The sequence below is a fragment of the Myxine glutinosa genome, chromosome 5 (genome assembly GCF_964187855.1).
Source record: "Myxine glutinosa chromosome 5, kmMyxGlut1.1, whole genome shotgun sequence".
NCBI lineage: Eukaryota > Metazoa > Chordata > Myxini > Myxiniformes > Myxinidae > Myxine > Myxine glutinosa.
In genome coordinates, this window is record NC_136265.1 from 201396352 (window position 1) to 201422429 (window position 26078).

General features: G+C 44.7%; 1 protein-coding gene and 1 long non-coding RNA gene across 2 annotated transcripts in view; both read right to left on the reverse strand.

Moving 5' to 3' along the window:
* LOC137426499 (uncharacterized) overlaps nucleotides 1–3333 on the reverse strand; it is a 68755-nt gene extending 65422 nt beyond the window's left edge. The window contains exon 1 of the long non-coding RNA XR_013623676.1: nucleotides 3157–3333. This is a non-coding gene — a long non-coding RNA (uncharacterized LOC137426499). The remainder of the gene's footprint in view (nucleotides 1–3156) is intronic.
* Nucleotides 3334–21430: 18097 nt separating this feature from the next.
* The window catches only part of LOC137426500 (uncharacterized), a 115485-nt gene continuing 110837 nt past the window's right edge, over nucleotides 21431–26078 (reverse strand). Inside the window, exon 3 of the mRNA XM_078779370.1 lies at nucleotides 21431–23048. Within this exon, the coding sequence (XP_078635496.1) occupies nucleotides 22537–23048 (512 nt within the window). The 3' untranslated portion in view covers nucleotides 21431–22536. The remainder of the gene's footprint in view (nucleotides 23049–26078) is intronic.

Below are 26078 nucleotides of genomic sequence, written 5' to 3' on the forward strand. Positions count from 1 at the left end.
ACCAAAATCTGCTGATGAGGATCTGTTGTGCAACAGCACACTCCCACTTAGCCTGGTGATGGCTTACTGGGCTTGAGATCATAGTGTCCTGAGTTTGAGCTCCTGTCGTGTCGTTGAATTAACACCAGGTGGGTTGGCTCAGCCTGTCATCTATAAGAGGTTGGCAAATGACTACCAGCTGACTCGTAACAGGAGGCATTGCATCAGCAGCACAGCCACGCCTCCAGAAAATGATGCAGCCAAACAGCCACAGGCTGCACATTAACCACCACACTCCCACTTTATGTATCATGCTCACTGGAAGTGATGGGCATAGTAACTTAGAACATGCCTCCTGTAGATCATGTGAAGTGGCAGATCTGTGCATTACGTGATACTCCATTTTGGTTACTGAATGAACACAATAAAATTGGGTAGGTCATGGCAGAGATAAAGACTCGAATGGACAAGGAGTGGGGGCAAGACCAGATGTGAGGTGGCAGACTATCAATTTACCTGCTAGCCGCTAGGGGAAAAAAACAGGCTAGCAATTTACCATGTGAGGAGGCGCTTCTAATTGGCTTGTTCTTGTCAGATACCCAACGCATCCACTAGTCCACCAAGTTTCGTCTGAATCCGTCCGTAACGTTTTCAGATATCCTTCTCACAGGCAAACAAACAAGAAAGACGCAGGGCCGAGCACGATACTTGTGAATACCCTTAAACAAATTTGACCTCAAAATACTTGGTGTTGAATTCAAGGATCAAGAATGCAAATACTCTTCAAATCTCAAGTCAATCAGATGAGAATTGACGCTTTTATAAATTTGGCCTTTGTTGACCTTTTCACCTTTAGACCTCAAAAATAATTGGTGGTTGAATTCAGTGATCAGATATGCAAATCATCTTGAAATTTCAAGTCAATCACATGAAAATTAACAATTTTAGAAACCCAGCCCATGTTGACCTTTTGACCTATGTTGACCTCAAAAATAATGGGTGGTTGAATTCAGTGACCAGATATGCAAATCGTCTTGAAATTTCAAGTCAATCAGATGATAATTAACAATTTTAGAAACCCAGCCCATGTTGACCTTTTGACCTATGTTGACCTCAAAAATAATTTGTGGTTGAATTCAGTGACCTGATATGCAAATCTTCTCCAAATTTCAAGTCAATAATATGAAAATTGAGGATTCTAGAAATTGCACCTAAGTTGTTCACCTTTGGCCTATGTTAACCTTTTGGCATTTGTTGATCTCAAAGATATTTGGTGGTTGAATCAATGAGAAAATGTGCAAATCTCTTCAAATTTCAAGTCAATCGGATTAAAATTGGCAATTTTAGAAACCCAGCCCATGTTAACCTTTTGACCTATGTTGACCTCAAAAATAATTTGTGGTTGAATTCAGTGACCAGATATGCAATCCTCTCCAAATTTCAAGTCAATAATATAAAAATTGAGGATTCTAGAAATTGCACCTAAGTTGTTGACCTTTGGCCTATGTTAACCTTTTGGCATTTGTTGACATCAAAAATATTTGGTGGTTGAATCATTGACAAAATGTGCAAATCTCTTCAAATTTCAAGTCAATCGGATGAAAATTGACAATTTTAGAAATACAGCCCATGTTGACCTTTTGGCCTATGTTGACCTCAAAAATAATTTGTGGTTGAATTAGATGACCTGATATGCAAATCGTCTTGAAATTTCAAGTCAATCAGATGAAAATTAACAATTTTAGAAATACAGCCCATGTTGACCTTTTGGCCTATGTTGACCTCAAGAATAATTTGTGGTTGAATTAGATGACCTGATATGCAAATCGTGTTGAAATTTCAAGTCAATCAGATGAAAATTAACAATTTTAGAAATACAGCCCATGTTGACCTTTTGGCCTATGTTGACCTCAAGAATAATTTGTGGTTGAATTCAATGATCAGATATGCAAATAATCTTCAAATTTCAAGTCAATCAGATGAAAATTGAGGATTTTAGAAACTCAACAAAATTGTTGCCCTTTGGCCTATGTTGACCTGTTGAACTCAAAAACAACAGGCTTCTTCCTTATGACCAACTCTACTATTTGGTGAAGTTTCGGTTTAAAAATGCGACCTGTAGGTGACTGACATACAGACAGACAGACAGAATAACGCATGCGACCAACCAATATGCTGTACTTGACCAACCAATATGTCATAAGTAACAAACAGACAGACGGGTGAAAACATAAACTCGGTCCACCTTTGGTGGTGGAGGTAAAAAAAATTATTTTTTTAAATTTTTTTTGTATACAAGATCGAGGGTCGTGAAAGAGCTAACATTAATCCCCCCCCAAAAAAAAACGGACACATAAAACATATAATAAGGGGAGCGGTAGACGAGATGGGGAGAGGGGGGGGAAGCACACATGCACAACATTTGAGCGCAGGGACATAGGGAGATCTGTGGGAAGGAGTGGGCTTGAGGAGAGGAGGCGTGGGAAGGGGTGGAGGGTGGTGGGGGGGGGGGGGTGGGAGAAGTATAAAACACATGGACATTGCTAGGACTTCCAGGAAAGAAGTTGGTATTTCAAAAAAGTGTGTCTGGGCTGAATTAACGGTGGCACTGAGGTGACGCTGCCGTGGCCAATGAGGAAGAGTAAGCTCTTGTGTCGGGAGTTCCAGATTCTTTCTTTCGTATGCAGCACAGGACTGCAGGTAGCATCATTGGCTGAGGGCACCGTTGTGCTGCTGATGCAATGTCCCTATTACCAGTACACTGGTACTCATTTCACTGATCTTGGAAGGATGAAAGGCTGAGTCAGGAACTCAGGATCCTATGCCAGACACCCTAACCATCAAGCCAAGACCACGCTACTTCCAGATTATGTCAACTCGTGAAGACCCTGTCAATATGGGTGGTGGAGAAAATGGAACACCGAACCTTAAACCGGGCCAGCTTATACTTTATAGCTTTATACCAGAAGCAGCTTATCATAAACTGGATTGGAGCAGATCTTGGAACACAGCCAATGAGAAATTCAGTTTTACAAGCACATGATCCGAGTAGCTGAGAGTGGCAGATAAAGAACAGGATACGTTATCAGGAAAGTTTGATATTACTCGATAAAGCAGAGAGGGTGAGCCATTTGGTGAAATCAACATTGGAAAGTGAATCACCTGGGTGAGACTTACCACCTGGGAGAAGACGTTGGCTTTCACATCATGTCCGAACTTTGTGTGACGTTGTCAAACTCAGTCGGTCGACCAGGTGTCAGTACCCACCACAAACAGGGGAATATAAAGAAAGACCCAGTGGATTGGCGCTGGTGCATGTCAGGAGAACGTGCTTCATAAATGGAGTCACTCAGAGAGCAGGAAAGGATGTTGGGAAGGTGGAGGTAAGACAAGGGTGTTATATGGAACAGATAGTGAGGCCACTTCCTGTATGCGAGGCAAGTCAATTTATAGTACATAGCGACAATACTATAGAAAACTAGAACGGGCACTCGGTAGAGCGCATACCTTCGCCGCAGCTACTGTTCTGTACTTGGCATGGGAGTGTAGGGAACAGAACAGTGAACAGTTTGGTGCTGATTTCATGCAAATCGGATAAGAATTGACCGAGTTATGACAAAAAACGCACATTTTGCAAGGTCGTGACCCCCCTGACCTTTGACCCCCAACCGCTAACAAGGGTAATGTCTTCACTGGGTCATGTCGTATATCACAAGATCGGGCATTGAATTCTGAACATTTTGGCATTAGTTGCATGCCAATTGGATAAAAATTGACCGCGCTATGGTAAAAATACGATTTTGACCTTTTCGTGACCTTGACCTTGAACTTTGACCCGATTGCTCCCAAAATCTAATCAAATGTGTCCCGTATAATAACCAATCATCCCACCAAATTTCATGCAATTCGGTTGAATACTTTTTGAGTTATGCGAATAACATACACACACACACACACACAGACATACAAATAAATACACAGCGATCAAAACATAACCTTCCGCTTTTGCGAAGGTAATAAGGGACAGAAATGGAGTACAGTCCATTATTGGTGAGGAAGGTTAGTTTCACTAAGGATGGAGAAAACCAGGCGATAATGGCGTGATCTGGCAGGTGAGGTCAGACGTGTCGATGGGGAGGCCATAGGCGTTCGAAACCAGGTGAATAAAGTTGTGGTAACTGAGACAAAAGGGATAGAGAAGAAGGTGCTGAGTTGGGGGAGTAAAAGGGGTCGCAGCAGGGAAGGAAGAAGGAGGGACAGTGACCTGGGAAGGGAGGAGGAAGAGCAGCAGCACATATGGAAGGAGTAGCAGAGGAAGTCGGGGGGGGGGCGAGAGAGGGGCAGGGGAAGTCGGGGGGGGCGAGAGGGGGGCAGGGGAAGTCGGGGGGGGCGAGAGAGGGGCAGGGGAAGTCGGGGGGGGGGCGAGAGAGGGGGGGGAGGAAGGAAGTGGAGCAACATCAGGGGCCTGCGAAAAGAAATACGTCAGACTTGTGCATTTGTTTTTAATATCGGCCAATAACGTTTGGTTATTCACGCGTTGATGCTCATTCATTCCCAGAAATACCAACGTTTTCCTATTATAAGGAATTTTATGAGAGCGGATGCGTGTTGTTGTTAAAAAGTACTTGTAAAATAGCTGAAAATAGTCATAGATGGGAGACATGTGAAAGTTCCTGGTCTTTCAGAATAACAACGTTAAGGTGATTGTTCAGTTAAAAGACTAACGTTTAATTTCACATCGGATTTGCCACTTGTTTCCGGCCACGTGCCAAGGCATGGATTGTTTTCTCGGGTGCCAAGGTCTTTGGGGTTTTCTTTTGTGAATCACAAGTGGTGTGACCTGGTGTTATGTGGGTGTATCCTCATGCACTTCCGTAGGATCACCCGATTGCTGCTTCCTTCCTTTCTGGGTTCCTCAGGTGGTGTATAGGTAGAGTGTGCTGGCAAGCCGGTCATGTGATTGCGGGTGAGCAGGCACCGATTATAAGTGGATGTGAGTGCCGCAATGTGCTTGCATTGCATGGTGAAGCAGCATGCTGATGTGGCATGCTAGAGCTAGAGTGTTGTGCTGGTGTTTGACTGCCATGTCGGTGTTGTGTGCTTGCATTGCGCCTTCAGTCTGCTTTGGACCCTCCTGTTTTTTTTTGTCACATCTAGTAATGCATTGTATTGTGAAGGGATGTCAAAATGGTTTCACTGATTTTACCACCTCCACGCTTCAAGGACCAATCACCATTGTTCATTTGATGTGATGTTCATCATGTGGGAGTAACACAAAGCACATGACCAATGGCAGGCAACACACAAAACATAAAATTTGCACTGCAATGGTCATGATGGGGGCAGGTACAGTACCTTCAGAAAGTATTCACACCCCTTGACCTTTTTCACATTTTGTTGTGTAACAGCCTGCATTTTTAATGGGTTAAATTCAGAATTTTTTGTCACTGATCTACACAAAATATCCCATAATGTCAAAGCGGAATTTATTTTTTAGAAAATTTTCAACAAAATAATTAAAATTGAAAGGCTGAAATGTCCTGAGTCAATAAGTATTCAACCCCTTTGCTATGACATTCAAAATTGAGCTCAGGTGCATCCAAATTCCTTTGATCATCTTTGAGATGTCTCCAAAACTTGATTGGAGTCCACCTGTGGCCAATTCAATTGATTGGACATGACTTAGAAAGAAACACCTTTCTATACAAGGTCCCACAGTTGACAGTGCATGTCAGAGCAGAAACTCTACCATGAAGTCCAAGGAACTGTCCGTAGAAATCCGAGATAGAATTGTGAGACATAAATCTGGGGAAGGGTGTAAAACAATTTCTAGTGTCGAAAGTTCCCAAAAACACAGTGAGCTCCATCATTAGCAAATGGAAAGAATATGTAACTACCCAGACGCTTCCTAGAGCTGAACGTCCGTCCAAACTGAGCAACCGGGTAAGAAGGACCTTGGTCAGGGAGGTGACCAAGAACCCATTGACCACTCTGACAGAACTACGGACCTCCTTGGCTGAGATGGAAGAACCTGCCAGAAGGACAACAATCTCTGCAGCACTTTGCAGATCTAGGCTTTATGGGAGAGTGGCCAGACGAAAGCCACTCCTAAGAGAAAGGCACATGACAGCACACCTGGAGTTTGCAAAAAGGCACGTGAAAGACCCTGAGAGCATAAGGCAAAATATACTGTGGTCTGATGAGACAAAAATTGAACTCTTTGGGCTGAATGCAAAGCGCTACATCTGACGGGAACCGAGCACAGCTCATCACCCATCTACCATCATCCCTATCATGAAGCATGGTAGTGGCAGCATCATGCTATGGGGATGCTTTTCAGCAGCAGGGACTGGGAGACTTTGGAGCCAAATACAGGCAAATCCTTGAGGAGAACCTGCTTCAGCGTGCAAAAAGAACTTATACTGCCGTGAAGATTTACGTTCCAACAGGACAATGACCCCAATCATACAGCCAAAGCAACACTGGAATGGCTTCAGAACATGAACGTGAAAGTCCTTGAGTGGCCCAAGCAAAGCCCAGACTCTTGAATACCATTGAAAATCTGTGGAAAGACTTGAAGATGGCTGTTCACCGATGCCCCCCATCAAGCTTGACAGAAGTTGAGCAAATCTGCAAGGAAGAATGGGAGAAACTTCCCAAATCCAGATGTGCAAAGCTGATACAGACATACCCAAGAAGACTCGAATCTGGAATCGCTGCCAAAGGCACTTCTACAAAGTATTGACTCAGGGGGTTGAATACTTCATTTTGGGAATCACTTTGGGAACCAAGGGGGTGGTAATCATGTTCAGGGGGAATCATTTTTTAATTAATTTGATTTTTTAAAGAACTTTTTTTTTTTTTTTATAACTCAAATAACTCAATAACCAAACATTTTTTAATAACTCAATCCACAACTCTTGTGCTGACGTGGCACAGACTTCAAAAAGATTTGAGAGACTTGGCCAATCTCTGTTTCTGGGTGGATGCAGTTTATGCTGTTCAACAATTGGTTGATGCGCACACAAGTCGTTGCAATATATAATTTGTATATACTGGCAGGATAGATGGGAGGTGTCACACGCACTCACCTTTGACCTGTCTAAAGAAGAAAGGCGCATCCAACCAAAAAAGTAACTAGATCTACTCCGTTAATTTAAGATTATAAGTAATAAGCAAGAGCAGTCCCGATCTCAGGCAACGTTTCATCTGCTTCCCAGCGAGCTTCATCAAGCCAATAGATCCCGTGTCTCGGCACATGTCCACTTTTATTCCCTAGGTAACCACTCATTTCCGGCCATGTGCTGGTGCACGAGGTCAGTTGAGGAGTGGCTTTTTTCCCAAACCACAACAAGTTAACGTCAAATTGCATCATCGATGGTCTGCTCTGTTCTTATTATTACTTACTCATGATCTGATATTGTATGTGCGGGGGTCAGATGGAAACTCAAAATCATAATTGTATTGAAAAATTTATGAAACCTCCATCGTTTTTATATATATTATATATATATATATATATATATATATATATATATATATATATATATATATATATATATATATATATATACATATATATATATACATACAGTATATATCTGTGCAGTGTCTGTCCTGTCCTGTGTTGTCACTGAACTACTTTCTCAAACTTTTGTGAAATCGTACCAAACTTCTGGTATGCACATATCTCTCCCGTCGGTATGTCCTAAGGGTATTGTTTTTGAAAAAAATTCCAATTTTTTTTTTTTGGGGGGGGGGGGGGGGGGGGGGACTTTTTTGGGGAAAAATTTTTTTTTTCAACTTCAATTGTTTATCAAATGTGATATCACGTATAATACAAATACATTTGTGCAAAATACTTGTTTGAATTATAATTGGTTTAAACCATGACAAAACGGCAACTCGGGTACAGTCATTTATCTATACTAGGGCGTGCCCGTACTATATATATATCTAAAATTATATCCCCCCCCTCTATTTACATGAAATGGTTTGGTCCATTCGCAAAGCCAAAGCGAACGGCTTGCGAGTACGGTGACAATCCCCCCCCTCTATTTACATGAAATGGTTTGGTCCAAAGCGAACGGCTTGCGAGTACGGTGACAATCCCCCCCCCCTCTATTTACATGAAATGGTTTGGTCCAAAGCGAACGGCTTGCGAGTACGGTGACAATCCCCCCCCTCTATTTACATGAAATGGTTTGGTCCAAAGCGAACGGCTTGCGGAGTTTGGTAAAGAAATCGCCATAGCGTGCACAAACGCGCAGGAAAGCGAAAGAATCGCAAATTAGTTTTAATTAGTTTTAAAACATAGTTTAACGCCAACATAGCGGCAACATAGTTTGCCAACGTGAAATAAATGAATACGCTCTCAAATGTGCCGTCCGAGGCAGAGTCTGTTCGCCACGTTCGGCACACGTGATAACTCGCTGCTCTCTGATTGGTTGAATCGTTTTTTGGACATAGCTCGGTAACTACTTGTCCGATTAATATGAAACCTTGAAAAGGCACATCCTCGGGTCCCCAGCAATATACCTGGCAAGTTTCAAGTATATCGGACCCGTGGTTGTCGAGAAACAGCGGTCACAGACACACAGACATACAGACATACAGAGATTACTGGAATTATAGATAGATATCTGCACATCTGGGCAGTGTCTGTGTTCTCACTTAACGACTCCCTCAAACTTTTGTTTCCGTGGTTGTGAAGTGTTTTTAATAACGTTGTGGTGGTTTTGAATCACGTGGTGGTGAGGTATTTTGAATTATGTGGTGGTGAAGTGTTTTTAAATGATGTGGTGGTGAGGTGTTTTTAAATCACATGGTGGTGAAGTGTTTTGAATTACGTGGTGGTGAGGTATTTATAATTACGTGGTGGTGAGGTGTTTTAATTATGTGGTGGTGAGGTGTTTTGAATTAGTTGGTGATGAGGTGTTTTGAATTACGTGGTGGTGAGGTGTTTTGAATTACCAGTCTGCACTGGTAATTACCAAATTACCCAAAATTACCCAAACTTCCAGTCTGCACCTACCCCTCCCCTATGCTGAGGGGTTCTTTCTTGAAAAAAAAAAACATTCAACCTGAATCTTCAACCTAAATTGCCTATAAAAATGTAATATCACAAACACAACAAATACATTTGTGCAAAATAATTGTTTGTATTATGATTGGTGTAAATCATGACAACACAGCAACTCAGGTACAGTCATTATCCTCAGCTAAAATAAGGCCCGTTCCTCAGTAACGACGCTTGGTGAGGCGAGCGCAGTGAGCCGAGCCAAGCTAGTATATATATTATATATATATATATATATATATATATATGTATATATATATATATATATATATATATATATATATATATATATATATATATATATCTATATAATCTATATATATCTATATATATATATATATATATATATATATATATATACATATATATATATATATATATATATATATATATATATATTATATATATATATATATATATATATATATATATATATATATATACATATATATATATACATATATATATATATATATATATATATATATATTGTTGCGGATATGGGATTTGCATCCATCCATATCCGCTTGTAAATATTCCCCTATTTCCTCAATACTTCCCAACTATCCCCAATCCCCCATTCCCTAGTCCCATTTTCTGTAAACAACACTCTGTAGACCCGACCTCCCCCTATTTCCCCCATTAAATGTCGTGCCCAGGTTCACCGCATCTCATGTAAGACAACTATAGGACATCTTGCTAGTTATTATTAGTCTATGTCAGTTAAGGACTCGTTTCCATTAATTCTGACCCTTCGTTGCACCAGAATGTGATTGTATGGCACCGTTAGGAAGTTTAGGACCTCCCAATACCTCCCCGCAGCTCTTCCTCACGGTTCAGCAACAACAACAACAACAACAACAACAACAGCAACGGCAGCGGCGGGCGCGGGGAGTGCGCGTCCTCACTCCGGCTTGGTTGGTAGGGGGTGTTGGGAGGGCACCAGGCCTCCCCAACGAGCCGCCATCGAACATGTGCTCGACGGGGTTACCAAATAGGGGCTCCCTGTCAGCTCCTCCTCAAGGGCGGAGCCCGGTAACCCCCGCACCCAATGGAAGCGGCGGACCGGCCCCAGTGGGGCGGAGCCAACCAGCCGAGGGCGTGTCACTCCCCGCTGAGCATGCGCAGGGAGAGGGAGGTGACGTCAGATGCGCGCTGAGCTTGGAGCAAGCAAGACCACCTCCGAGCGCTGTGAGGCCTCCCCGCATCTTCTGGACTGGACCGTGCTTTATCCTGTCCCCGAGCCAAGGTGCACCTTGTGCCATCGAACTACCTGTCCCTCCCTGCCATCAATCCCTGTGTAAGTCAGCCTTGTTCCGTTTGTCTGTGGTCTGTCCGGGAATAGATAAGATTGTATTTAAGTGCCCATCTCTTCTGTGTCTTTTACCTCACTCTGCCGTGTAATCTACCCCCTTTTCTCCACCACTGTAATTATACCCTCCTCCGGAGGTCTTGAGAACTGTACCCCTTGCGTCGTTTCCTCTTTCCCAGTCGTCGTGTCCTTTCCATCATTGATTTGGCATAGCGCGATTTGGTCAACGTCTGGGTGGAATCGGGGTCTAGTCGGGGAATAACTGTTCGGTCGCGGCAATACCACCGCTCGGTAAATAACATCTAAACCGCGTCCGTAACAATTGGTTGTCAGGAGTTGGGATTCGAACCTGGGACTAAATTTATTTAGCCCAAATTTTGGACACCAATTGTGTTATTACCGTAACAATTGGTGTCGGGAGTGAGATACGGACCCGAAGCGCGCTTAACGCGCTCAAAATTATAAGTCACCGAAATTTGATTTTGTTTTACAAAAAACCCGAATTTTGAAAGTCGCGCTATGGGAGATCAAGACGGCTGGGTTCCGGTAGAGGAGAGTGAGGCAGGGTCGATCCAGGACCAAATTGAGGGACATGAGGAGAGCGAAGCAGTGAGGGCGGCAGGTTCGCAAAATGGCGTCCTCGCGCACGAGGTTACGGGCGCGCAAAATGGCGCCTCGCACATGGCTACGGCGACCGCACCCGCGACCGTAGCAGCGCCGCTGGTGGATTCGAACCTTTTTTCCTGCAAATGAGGGCCCTTATGGGACAAATGGGAGACCAAATTGGAGGTTTGAAAAACAGTATAGAGGCTCAGAGTGAGCAAATGGGGGTAATGGGGTCCAATAGCGAGAAATTGAGGGAGGACATGGGGGCCAATAGCCAACGGTTAGAACAAAGGATGGGGTCCAAAAGCGAGAAATTGAGGGAGGCCATGGGGGCCCAGATCGGAGGGTTAGGGAGTAGAATAGAGGGATTAGACAATAGATTAGGGGAAATACAGGAGGGGTTAACGGGGGTAGAAAACAGAATGGCCGCTCAAGAGAATCAAATGGAAGGGATCAAAAAGGGGTTAGAAGGGTTAGAAAACAGTATGGAAGGCAAATTGAGGGACATGAGGGACCAAGCGGAAAGGGAAGTTTAAAAAATGGGGCAGCAGATAGAGGGGGTCAGAATGGGGGTAGAAACTAAATTGGATGCTCACAGGGAGGAAATGGAGCAGATGAGGGTGGCATCTGGGCAGGAGATGCAAGTGATGGGAGAGGAGATCAGAAGAGGTGTGAGTGAGGAGGTCGGAGGAGTGCGCGAGGAGGTGAGGCACTGTGAGGAGCGCATGGAGAAGGAGGTGAGAAAGGGGACTGTAAAATTGCAAGGTGGTATAGAGGAGTTGACGCTGGGAGTAGAACAACTGACAGTGGGACAAAAGGAGTTGGGGGACCAGGTAAAGAAGAACACAGCGGTAATAGAGGGTTTAAAATCGACACAGAAGGAGATGAAAAAGGACGTAGGGGTAATTAAAAAAGAGTGTCAGATGGTACGTGAGGGACTGACAACGAGGTTGGACGAGGTGACAGAGGTAATGGAGACGAAGGACCGGCAGGTGAGGACGCACATAGAAACGGTCAAGGTGGCCTTAGAGGACGAGCTTGAGGAGACGCACCGGGAAATAAAAGAGGTGAAGCAGAAATTAGAAGAAGTGGAAGAAGGGGTAAGCGAAATTAAGAAGCGACGGAGAGGGGATAAGAAAGAGATCAAAGAGGAAGTAAAAGAATTGGTCCAAAGTCTGTGTTCGGATCGTGATGATGTGCTCATTAACCGGATGAGGGATTCGCAGGTGATGGAGGAGAAGCGAAGAGAAAGAGGACCCGGTGTAAGTGGTGACCAATATGGTCGTGCGTATGATGCGCCAGGTGATTTAATAAGCTTGGGGGTCGAGATGGACCCGGGTGTTCGTGAGAGGCCGTTGGTGAAGTGTGCGACAGGTCTTGTGTGCGAAAAAGGAGGTGTGCGAGAAAGTCCGACTCTGGGGTGCATGGGGAAAGAGTGCACTGTCAAAAGTAAGGAAGAGTGTACACCTGTGGTGAGTGTTACAGAGGGTGTAACGGGAGAGTGTGCGCGAGAAAGGTGTGTAACGGACGGGTGCATGAGGAAAGAGTGCGCTGTCGAGAGTAAGGGTGAGTGCGCTGTCAAGAGTGGAGGTGAGAGTAGTAAGAGTGACACGGAGCGTGAGTTGGTTGTGACAGGTGAGAAAGGAAGCACACCTGGAATGGTAGAGCGTGTGTGGGAATGCACGCTGGAATTGGTAGTGAGGCACGTGGTTGGGTGTGCGAGTGAGAGCACACCTGTGATTGTCACAGAGGAGGTGACCGAGGAGGCGGCGCGAAGAGGTGTGTTGGTGAGGTGTGCGAGCGACGAATGTGTGCCAAGGTGTTCGGTGGTCAGGTGTGTGACCCAGTCTGTGAGCGGAATGAGTGTACCTGGGTGTGTAAGAGAAGGTGCAATGACCAAGAGCAGGGAAACGGCTGGATGTATGAGCAAGAAAGGGGTAGCGTATGCGTGTAAGCATGCAGGTGAGTCATCGACGGTAACCGGGTTAGCGGTTAGAGCGACTTATAGCCGAATCGGGCCCTCGGTGCGTGCCGGGCTTCGCGTGCCGCGAGAACCAGCGGGGATCCGAGCCACGGCGGGTTCAAAAGGACCGCCGTACGCGATCCACGCTGGGCCTCGCTTTGAACGGCCGCGTCCGTGCTCCACTAGGCGGAGCGGGCAACCCGATAGGAAGGGTCATCATGGCGACCACTTTTTGTTGAGGCATTCCGGCAGGTCGAGATCGGGCCATGGGATGGCTCCGTGCCGAGATGGTGCGTGGGACCTCGGCCCAGGTAAACCTCCTTCCCTGCACCGAATGCGGGACGTATCCAGCCGCCGGCCCCAAACAACCCGCATTCATGGCTTGGCTGTACGAAGCTGAGCTTTAGAAGTGAATTGGCGCACCGAGAGGCATTAGTAAGTAGACTGTAATGACGAGGATAGTGTTTTGGCCCCGAAATTAGAAAAACAAAATTTGATGATTGGCAGTAATGATTGGCAGATGATGGGTAGTGATTGGCAAATTTTTGATTTGTTGAAATTTGATGTGCAAAATTGGTAGTGGGAGATGCCCGATGTGGTGGGATGGCAACTCTGTCATCCCTCACAAACTGGGGGCAAATGCGCTATAGATTCTGGGGTGTATGGCAGTGAAAACTAGCCCGGGTGGGTTAGGTTATATTGATAGGGACTAGAGGTGACTATGGGTGACAAGATTTAAGTAAGAGACTTGGTACCTGTAGTGGGGACGTAGTAGTTTAGTGTTTGATAATGACGGGGGAGCGCTGAGTGTAAGGGAAGACGGAGGAGCGCGAGTTTTAGAAGGGAGTAGACAGAGCAGATAATGCAGTGTGAATGGAAGTGCTGGTGAGCAGCTTCAAATGAGGCATCGGTGAGGCAATGCTCCAAGGTGTGTGTGAGTGTACAAGTGATGAATGAGAGAGCATTGCGGATGAGTGTCATGGTGAGTAGTGAGTGTTGTGGATCAGCGCGAATGCGCTTGGGGGAGAGAAGGGTGCAGGCGGCACCAAGTATGAGAGCACAGGTGTGCAAGTACAGGTGTGTGGAATATATGGAGCAGAGAATGAGTGGTGTGGAGAGAGTTGGAGTAAGTGGTACGGAGTGGTGTGCATGGTGCGAAGGTGTGGATGGGGGAAGAGTGGACCCCTTTTCACGAGTACCCGGGGAGGGTAGTTTAAAGAATAGTTAGAAGGTATAGGTAAATTGTGGTTGGATATTGGCATTTGTGGTGCGGTTGCAGAATGGTATTGTGGATGGGTGCATTGGTGTGGTGAAATTGGCTGGTCGTGTGGCCTGTTAGTATGAGTGTGAATGGTTGGGCACTCCGCCACTATTAGATGTCGGCCAGGTAAGGCCGCAGGTGGGCTCTGGGAGCCGTTCGTGTCAGTGGGTGCCTGAGGATCCCGGGTGTGGATCGGGCAGCCCGTGCCAGAGAGGGCACTGAGGGGGTGAGAGTGCGAGAGGGCCTTCCCCAGTTAGTTAGGTTAGGGTGAGGAGCAGGTGAGCTCGGTAGGCAACAACAGTGGTGGAGGTGTGCAGGTGGGCGGACCAGCTAGGAGCGTCACACGACCCAGCCACCGAAATTGTGCGGGGGCACCGAGTGATGAATCGGGGGAGTGAGACCCCAACTTGAGAAGCACCACAGTTGGTCAATTGGAATTGGTTTTTAGAACCCATAGTGTAAGTGGGCCAATGGTTTGGCAGGAGAAAGACCCCGGGTAATGTAAAGTTGTTAAAGTCATTTAGGAAATAGTTAGGATTGATGAACCTGTCGCACCATACGCAGCCACTTACCTGAGGTGATGATGATGACTCCACACCTGTGTTTTCTTTGTTTTGTGTTGCAGGAAATGAGAATTGCTGTTTGGATTTGTGAGACGCATCACGACGTGGATGAGACATTGGGGTGATTCCATCTCTCCCTCCTTAGGAGGGACTGATGATGAATTGGTGATGGCAGATTTTGATGTTGAGTTGGAGATGGCAGATTTTGATGAGAGTTGGAAATGGCAAATTTGATTGGTTAGGAGGGAGAGAAGACGAATTTTGTTTATGGGAGGAACGGGGAAGACAGTCGGGATGTTTGTTGATGTGTAAAGTAGATGTTTATGGGTAGTGTTGTGTTTTGTGGATACAGTAAGGGGTAAGGGAGGGGCAATGTAGGTTACCTGGTGGGGGGGGGGGGGCGTACGGTAGGAATGTACCTGTCTCACCTGGTTCCCATGTGCCCCCAGTGTGCATTACCTTGTATTGCATGCACTTTTGCGCCCTTACCACCTTACTCACTTGTCTTCTTTTGTCTCCCACCTCCGAGGATCTGGCTTTGGGGCAGAGAGAGAGGAGAGAGAGGTGCTGGCTCCGCAGTTGTGGGCCTGTACTTCCGCTGCTTGCTGCCTGGATCGATACACCATATGGACCGCAATTTTTGTGGCCGCCCACAATGGACCGCAGTTCTTTTGCGGTCAAGCACCACCCGTGGATGGACCTCTGGGTCAACGTGGCACCTATGCCATACAGGTGAACCACTTTTAGTTGGCCCCCTGACGGCCACAATTAAGAAATGGATGCGGTTGGCGCCTTTCTTTATTTCTAAAGAAGCCAGAAGGCCAAGTGCACTCCATGAAGGCAAGACCAGCGGCAGAACATCGGCCGGCTGCGACACCACCGGTGACCATGGACACTTAATTGTGCATTTTTATGAACACTTTATTGGTGCACCGGATGGTGCTGACTGTGCATAATGGGGTGGTGCTTTTGGTGCTTGGACGGGGTGCTCTGCACATTATTAAAGGCCGTAGGGCCACAGGGCAATCGTGGGTTGGTGTATCGATGCTGGCATGCGTGCTCTCCCTATGCATAACATCTGCATGTGTTCCTCAAAGAACAGGTCCTGGATCGTAGTGTAAATATCAGTGTTGTATAAATAATGCTCCCTACCGGCTGTATGTTTAGTTTGAGGATGCTTTCCGCGATTCGGTTATCCTGTGGGTGTGTTTCTGTTAGGAGAAGGGTGCAACGTCGCAGGGGGACATATTTACTCATTTGTGAACATCTGTAAAACTGTCGCACTCAGGGTTGAGTTAATAGTAGAGGGAACTACATCTGAGTGCCACACTAAAGTAGGTAAAAATTTATCGGGTCGGGACGCCCCGAGGTAGAGAAGGGTGCAATGTTGCGGATATGGGATTTGCATCCATCCATATCCGCTTGTAAATATTCCCCTATTTCCTCAATACTTCCCAACTATCCCCAATCCCCCATTCCCTAGTCCCATTTTCTGTAAACAACACTCTGTAGACCCGACCTCCCCCTATTTCCCCCATTAAATGTCGTGCCCAGGTTCACCGCATCTCATGTAAGACAACTATAGGACATCTTGCTAGTTATTCTTAGTCTATGTCAGTTAAGGACTCGTTTCCATTAATTCTGACCCTTCGTTGCACCAGAATGTGATTGTATGGCACCGTTAGGAAGTTTAGGACCTCCCAATACCTCCACGCAGCTCTTCCTCATGGTTCAGCAACAACAACAACAACAACAGCAACGGCAGCGGCGGGCGCAGGGAGTGCGCGTCCTCACTCCGGCTTGGTTGGTAGGGGGTGTTGGGAGGGCACCAGGCCTCCCCAACGAGCCGCCATCGAACATGTGCTCGATGGGGTTACCAAATAGGGGCTCCCTGTCAGCTCCTCGTCAAGGGCGGAGCCCGGTAACCCCCGCACCCAATGGAAGCGGCGGACCAGCCCCAGTGGGGCGGAGCCAACCAGCCGAGGGCGTGTCACTCCCCGCTGAGCATGCGCAGGGAGAGGGAGGTGACGTCAGATGCGCGCTGAGCTTGGAGCAAGCAAGACCACCTCCGAGCGCTGTGAGGCCTCCCCGCATCTTCTGGACTGGACCGTGCTTTATCCTGTCCCCGAGCCAAGGTGCACCTTGTGCCATCGAACTACCTGTCCCTCCCTGCCATCAATCCCTGTGTAAGTCAGCCTTGTTCCGTTTGTCTGTGGTCTGTCCGGGAATAGATAAGATTGTATTTAAGTGCCCATCTCTTCTGTGTCTTTTACCTCACTCTGCCGTGTAATCTACCCCCTTTTCTCCACCACTGTAATTATACCCTCCTCCGGAGGTCTTGAGAACTGTACCCCTTGCGTCGTTTCCTCTTTCCCAGTCGTCGTGTCCTTTCCATCATTGATTTGGCATAGCGCGATTTGGTCAACATCTGGGTGGAATCGGGGTCTAGTCGGGGAATAACTGTTCGGTCGCGGCAATACCACCGCTCGGTAAATAACATCTAAACCGCGTCCATAACAATATATATACATATATATACTGTATATATATATATATATATATATATATATATATATATATATAGATAGATATATATAATCAGTTATTATGCGATTTCATACCGTCAGTGGTGAACCGCCATTAAGGTATCCCATCCAGCTATGCTGTACCTTAATGGGAGCGATAAGTACCGTCTGCCACACGGCACATTATCTCTGGTATCCACTCATTATATGGAATCACCTGGATGCAGCCGGGAGTAACCAATTAAAATATAATTTCAGTTCTCCAGCTTAATGAGCGCTCGTAATGACGTGACCATCATGTACGTACGTTTATGTACCGTTTTTCATACATTTATGACAGTATCTGAACTAAGATCAAAATTATGCTCTGTCGGAGCGTTCTTCCGAGAGCTTGACAGGCAGAGCGTACGTACATGGTGGTGACGTTATTACGTGCGCTCATTAAGCTGGAGAACTGAAATTATATTTATATATATATATATATTGCAAGCAACATTGCAATGAGCAGTCTAGTATATCCAGTGAAGTGCAACATTAAGAATCCACTTAAATCAATGCCAAGCTTTCTCAAATTTCGAAGAATAATTTGCCATAATTAATATTGAAGATATGTGTCCATATTCTCTAATTTATTGTAGTTATTAATGACTGACACTTTGTCTTAACATAATAATTGAAGGGGGAATACATTTGAAGGAAAGACATCATTAACGTCAATAGTCTGACTCTGCTCTGGAGTGCATTACAACACTGTTGGGAAAATACTGACTGAAACATAATCCATAAACTCATTAAATCAATCCCAAATGGAGTTGAGGCATTTCTCAAGGGAAGGGGGTCACAGTGATTATTATATGTAAAGACAGATTTTATTTTTCCAATTATAATAAGTGTTGTTACATCCTCCAGAGTTCATGGAAATCTCTTGGAAGTGATTTTGGTTTCATATTATAAATATTAATTTTATTATCACATTTCAATTAATAAATTTTCTTCGGCACTCTACTTTTGCACTTTTATCTATATATGTAAATGTATTTATAAATGTGTGTATATATTTAAGTAATAAGCAGAATTTAGGTAATAAGGAAGAGCAGTCCTGGTCTCAGGCAACGTTTCAAACAGGTACGGTTTTCGTGGAAGTCCTTCACAAACCTGCTGTCCATGCTTAATGTTTGACTACAGGTGGCACAGGAATGTGGAATTTATTGGTTCCATTCGCCGTCTTTTTTTTAAAATCTTGGTCTTTCAAGAACCTGCTGCCCATAGTCAGGTTCACTATGTTTTTTCGTTCAAAATCATGGTAGATTAGCAAACCTATACATTTTTGGAAACGTTATTACATGGAAAATCTGAAAATCAATGTTTACATTTGCCAATTCCGACCAATTCGATTCGACCAATTCGACCAATCGACCAATTCCATTCGACCATTCGACCAATCGCTTCGATCGACCATTCGACAATTCGATCGATTCGATTCATCGAATTCGATTCGATCGACCATTCGACCAATTCGATTTGCCAATCAATTTGACCGACCTTTGCTTGTGTGGAACGGACTGTGAAAACGATGCGGACTATATTGTCGGATACGACACACAGGACGGTGATGACGAACTCTGAATGGCATATTCTGTAATCGTGTATGTTTGATGCCATTGACTGCCTGTGTATATTTTGTCATTGACTGCCTGTGTAGACGTGAAGTTATACCGACTGCATGTGTATGTATGATTTTGCTGACTGCCTGTGTATGTTTGGTGATATGAATTATTGTGACACATTTTGATGTTATTAACTGCCTGTACAAAATGATAACATGTATTTGATTATGCAACTTATCGCGAATATAAAGACAGTATTTTGCAATTCAAAACCTTTGATTCGTGTCTTACCATTCCCCATAGCACTAATTTGATACTTTCATTGGATTCCTTGTCCCTGAAAATATAGATTTAGTATATTTTTTAAAGTTTTCGGGTAATTAGAGGCAGAAATAGAACAAAATATGTATTTTACAGTGGCCATTTTGAAAATCCAAAATGGCCGCCATACAGGTATCTGTCCAAATGTAAACATTGATTTTTAGTTTCCTTATGCTATAACCTTTCCAAAAATGTATAGGTTTGCTAATCTACCATGATTTTGAACGAAATATAATTTATTGACATCGTCAACCTGACTACCATGTCATATGTGTGACTGAAGGTGCCACAGGAATGTGGAACTCATCGGTTTCATGCTTTAGCATTCACCGTTTCCGCATTGGTTGTTTGCTTTCGGCTCCCCACCCATGCGTAGCAAGTGTACCTCGCTAGTATATGTATATATGTACAGTCATGTGAAAAAGTAAGTACACCCCATGTAAAGTTTTGACTTTTTCATCATATTTCAACATACAGCTATTTGATCTTCATTTCAACAATATTGAAAGATAAAGGTGATATAATATAACAAATATCATGAAACATTTACATTTTGTAGTCCATTGTATAATTTAAATGAACATAAATGCAAATTTCGCATGTGGAAAAAGTAAGTACACCCTTGGCTCTAATAGGTGGTATTGCTCCCTTTGGCAGAAACAACCTTGAGTAGGCGTTTCTTATAACTGTCTACCAGTCTCTGACATCGACTGGGAGAAATTTTTGCCCACTCCTCCATGCAGAATTCTTTCAGCTGTGCGACGTTTGAGGGGTTTCTTGCATGCACAGCTCGTTTCAAATCCCCCCACAACATCTCGATGGGATTTAGATCCGAGCTTTGACTTGGCCATTCCAGAACCCTCCATTTCTTTCTTTTCAGCCATTCCTTGGTGGATTTACTGGTATGTTTAGGGTCATTGTTATGTTGCAAGGTCCACCTTCGGTTGAGCTTCAACTTTCCGACAGATGGCCTCACATTATCCTCAAGCACCCTCTGGTACAATGAAGAATTCATAGTGGTTTCTATGATGGTGAGCTGCCCAGGCCCTGATGCAGCAAAGCTGCTCCAACCCATAATATTTCCACCACCATGCTTTACAGTTGGTATCAGGTTCTTGTGGTCAAATGCTGTCTTTGGTTTTCGCCAAACATGTCTTCTGGTACTGTGGCCAAATAGCTCTACCTTTGACTCATCTGTCCAGAGCACATTGTTCCAGAAGTGCTGGTCTTTGCCTCGGTGTTCATTCGCAAACTTTAGTCTTGCCCTGATGTTCTTTCTGGACAGCAAAGGATTCCTCCTGGCACACATCCCATGTAGATCAAATTTGTGCAGCCTCTTTCTAATGGTAGACTCGTGCAGTTTGACATCAACAGTGGCAAGAGCTACCTGTAGGTCCCGTGATGACATTCTGGGGTTCTTAGAGACTTCTTTCAGCATATTGCGGTCTGCTCTCGGGCTGAACTTGCTGGGGCGGCCTGGCCTGAACAAGTTGGCAGTTGTTTGGAATCTTCTCCACTTGTAGATGATCTTCCGGACAGTCGAATGATTGATTTCAAATTGTTTGGAGATATTTTTAAATCCCTTCCCAGACTCGTAGGCATCTATAACCTTCTTTCTGAAGGCATCAGAGCGCTCTTTTGATCTAGGCATGGTGACGCCGCACACTTCAACAACAAAGAGCAAACCAAACTAAATGTCTGAGGATTAAATAAGACAGGTTCCTCCAAGATCCTCTCTAATGATGTTCTAATCATTTGCACCTGAGCTGGTGCACCTGATTCTAATTTTAGGTATTTGCAGAAGTGGTAAATGTCGGGGTGCACTTACTTTTTCCACATGTGAAATTTGCATTTATGTTTGTTTAAATTATACAATGGACTACAAAATGTAAATGTTTCATGATATTTGTTATATTATATCACCTTTATCTATCAATATTGTTGAAATGAAGATCAAATAGCTGTATGTTCAAATATGTTGAAAAAGTCAAAACTTTACATGGGGTGTACTTACTTTTTCACGTGACTGTATATGTATATGTATATGTGTATGTATATATATGTATATGTGTATGTATATGTATATGTATATGTACATGTGTATGTATATGTATATGTATATTAGGGTGGTGCTCAAAATAATTTTTTTTAAATATTTACTGGGACATGGCTTTATGTTGTTCCTTTTGTTCCAAAATGAAAAGACACCAAATATGAAAGCAATCTGATTTTATTTAGGGGTGCCACATCAGCCTTCAAACTAAAGGTGTCTACAAAACTTTTCTATATATGGATCGAAAGCAAAACCAGAAGTTTGTTTTATGAAAATCCACCCTCCACTCACTTTCTTTGTATTCTAGCAAACACAAGTTACAATAGCTGCACAAATAGCACTATATTGCTATGAAAACTCAAATTCAATGATAACAATCCAAATGTTCAGTTCATAAAATGAAGAGACACCATATCACATAATATAAAAAAACCCAAATATAATGAGAAATGTAACTCCTATTTCTGGGCCTGTTTCACCACTGTTGCCTTCTTGGCATCGGGGTACATCTTCCTGTGAGCAGCAACAACTTGGAGCAGAGCTTGCTTTTGCTCTTCATCCTTTGTAAGGAGCTTATTGTAGTCTTGTATCAATGTGACACCCCTTTCTGCCCTGTCGTTCACCACGACTAAGCCACTGGCGGCTTTCTTTGCTTCCTGAAAGCTGGTTTCTTGCTCCCATGAATCAGGATCCTTATCCATCCAATCAGTTGGATTGGTGTGTTTTGTTATGAGGCCAGCGATTGACAGGGCGGTTCCTCGTTTGATAGCTGGTCTCTTTGGAGAGGGGTTTTCACCGTCATTTTTCAATGCTTCAATCATATTGATCTTGCTTTCTTTGTCAATTCTGGTGTCAAAGAATGCAAATGCCACTAGTACTGGGCTCATGTACCACGTGTGGCGGCCAAGTGCCTTCAAGGCTGCCTGAGCCATCTTCTGATTGATTTGTTCAAACTTTTCCAACTTCTTGAAGAGGTTAATGTCATTCAGGGGAGCCTCAATAGCTTGTGGAGCCCGAAACCAAGCCTGTACATACACAAGGCAGACAAAAATGTTGAAGGCTCGGAGTTCTCTCGCCTCTCGAAGTGTCAAGTGGAACTCTGACCGAAACATGAACACCTGTAGTGAATATAGTGCTTTTGCCATCCATCTGGCTCTGTGCATTGCTCCTGGAGCCATGATCCGAATTCCACGAGATGGGATTCCTCCCATGTAGATGACAGTCAGTTCTAGGAGTTCACGATAATCATCTCGTGGCTGCTGATCTTTCAAACACACAAGAACGTTTTTGCTTCCAACACAGTGTCTACAGATCCCATTGAAGCCTTCCTCTCTGAGAATTGATCGTGAAGAAACTTCCTGTCCTCGGGGTTGGTGATTATGGCCTCCGAATCTGCATGCCTAAGATCAAACGTCTTCTCCAAGGAGGCCTTGAAGGATGCTTCCTTTTTCTCTTGGGTCGCACCACCCCGCTTTGCACCTTTTTGGAGGCTCCTCCATTCTTCATATAGCCTCTCCAAACGATGGATGCAGTGCTGCTTCGTCGTTGTAGGTAGGTGAGCTTTTTCCCAGAACTTCACAACCTCTTCAATGGTGAGGGTTGCACTCTCCCGGGCAGTGCGATTCTCCTTCTTCAGGTGATGGAAAAACAGGACAAGAGATTGATGCACAGTCGGGAGCTTGGCACCTTTGATGGCATCTCCAGAAGTGGACCCAATGAGATACACATTATCCTGAGCCCGAGTTTTCAATGAAACACTGGTACTAGCACATGCCATATCTGCAAAATAAGCAAGAATGTGGGTAAAATCCTGTTAATTCTTACTCCACAGGGTCACTCTCTACAAAAGAGCCACAGTCAATAAGTTAGGCCTACATATTACACACTAAAAAAGCGTACCCCTGACCCCGGGAACCTGTACAAAACATGCATGAAAATTGCCCAGATAGTGATCATAGGAAGTCTCAAAACTGTATGTGTAATATATTATATATATATAATGTATAATGTGTATTTATGTATATTTATTATTTAATGTATATTTACTATATATTTATTTTTAATATTATACTTAATGTATATATATAATTATGTATTTATTTTGTGTATATACAGCCCAAAAAATGGGAATTCCTATTTTTGCATGGGGGAAAATTCATCACTGATGTGGCACCCCTAAATATTATTGGATTCCATTCAAATTTGGTGTGGTTTCCTTTGACACCAAAAGGAACAAAAATAGACCATGTCCCGGAGAAAATCGGCATTTTGCTTTTTTGAAGCCCACCCTATTGTATATGTATATGTATATGTATATCTATATGTATATGTATATTGTAACGGTTTTGAGAAGTGTAACGAATTTGAGAAGTGTAACGGTTTTTAAGAAGTGTAACAATTTTGGAGGAAGTGTAACGAATGTAAAAAAGTATGGTTTTGTTATGTGTAAACACCCTCGTAATGTAAATAATGGTCGCAGCCGTCCTCCTAGTTAATTCCATGAAACTTACACGCAGGTCACGATATATCTTTTTAAATAGTGTATTTCCTTATTCCATGTAGGCTAAATATGTGTTTCCCACTCGATTGACTTTGCATTGTATCAAACAAAATAAGCGTAGGCCCTTGCAATTTCCCCAAACATCTCCGCTCTCCAAAGTTCCTTTCAAAAGGGTGCGAGTTGTGTTCAATCCCGCAAGCCACCATTGCCCATGTGCTAATCTCGGAGAAGAAAGGCGTGTCTCCACCTCATCATAGAGGGGAGGAGTGAGCCAGAGGGTCGCATGGCCAATCAGCACCGCGGTGAGCGACCCGGTAGGCGTGCCCTCGCAGCCGGCGGCTTGATTCCGCCCCGAGTTATAAAAGCGACTGTAAGGGACTGCTTCACCAGATGACCTGGGAGATGAGCGAAGAGGCGACACCAAGAGGAGCGGTGAGATGCGAAACACTCCAAGCCAAAGAGGAGAGGTACTCGGAAAGGAAACCAGCTTTGGAGAGACGCGCTGAAAGGAGGGAGACGGCTCCACCAGAAGGAGAGGAGCAGGTGTGCCCGAGCCAGCGCGTGACGTCTAAAGCATCGGCAGCGGATACGCAACGAAGGGTTTTCCCGCCAAAAACCACGAGGAATTGAGAGCTGCTGCCTCCGACCCTCCTCCCTCTCCAGCAATCCACCTCAAGCCCTACCTGCCTGCAATATCCCCCGTGTAAGTGTGAACGTCGTCTGTCCTACTCGTTGTCTTGGGGTTAAGTAAAATGAATAGTGTAAGTTAACGATTCGCTGTGTGACTGCTTCTTCCATCCATTGCTTGTGTGTGTATAATAAATCTGTTCTTCCTCCGTACTCTGTCTTCTTCTCTTTTCATTCTCTTTCGGTCGCTTTAGAGGTTTCCCGATTGAATATCTGTGGTGCGATCTGGTCAACGTCGAGTGGAATCGGGTTCTAATCGGGGAGTAACTGTTCGGACGCGGTAATACCAACCGCTCGGTAAAATAACATCTAAAACCGCGTCTGTAACAATTGGTGTCAGGAGTGGGATTCGGACCTGGGACTAAATTTGTTAGGCCCAAATTTTGGAACACCAATTGTGTTATTAAGTAACAATTGGTGTCGGGGAGTGAGATTCGAGGCCCGAACCAAATTTAAAAAAAAAAAAACATCTAGAAAAAAATTTGGTCAAAATTTGGAGCTGCTGGAAATTTGTGTTGTTTTAAAGCAAAACCCGAATTTTGAGATCGCGCCATGGACAATCAAGGCGATCGGATGTCGGTGGGAGAGATAGACAGGGTGGGATCGACCCAGGACCTCGGGGAAATGTATGTGGAGGAAAGGGTGGAGGAGAGTAAAGAAGGTGTGGTTGAGGGGGTATCAGGTGCACAAAATGGCGCTCTCGCGCACGTGGTTACAGCGGCACCAAATTTAGCCGCGGCCGTGGTCGCGGCAGCCGAGCCAGAGATGCCAATAAATTTGGACCTGTTTATGAAACAGATGATGGCCTTTATGGTAAAAACAGACGATAATTTCAAAGGGATGGAAAACAGGATAGGGGGCCAAATGGGGGTAATGGGAAGCCAAATGGGGGCAATGAGGGACGAAAGGAGGGCTAACAGTGGGCGATTGTTAAACAAAATGGAAGCAATAACGAACAGAATGGGTGACCGCATGCAAAAATGTGGGGAGACCATGGATCGCATGGTGGGCGAAAGGGTCCCAGGGGTGCACGAGGAGGTAAAGCGGGTCGAAAAGCGCTGGTTGAGCGAAGCGGAGGAAAGCACGGGTACAATGACGGGGGTAGAAATCGCGACACGGAGTATGGAAAAGCCGGCGACCGATGAGGTAGAGGGAATTTTATTAAAGCCAACGGTCGTCGAGGTGAGTAAAGAAAAAGCGGAAGTGGGCATTGAAATTGAAGAGATGACGGAGGTAGCCCGGGAATTGCAGGGAGCAATGGAAAATGTGCAAAGTCCCTGCTCACATCACGATGCTGTGCTTAACCCGAATGGAAGTTTGCAGGTTTTGGTGCAGGGAGGAAGAAGAACCCCGAAGGTGAGACGTGCTGTTGTGTATTGTGCGGGGAGATTTTGTAAGAGGATGTTTGGCGACAAAAGAATTTTCACGCGCTTGGGATCGAGGAAGCATCCGGGCGTTGGTGAGGGGTCCCGTGTGAGTGGAAATGGCACGCGTGTGGAAAAAAAGTGTGCGTCAAGGGGTGAGCGTGTTACGAAGCGCGAGTGTGATACCGAGTGCGAGCGAGAATGCACGTCGGGGTGTACGGAGTGTGACACGAATAGTGAGTTGGTGATGGCGCAGGT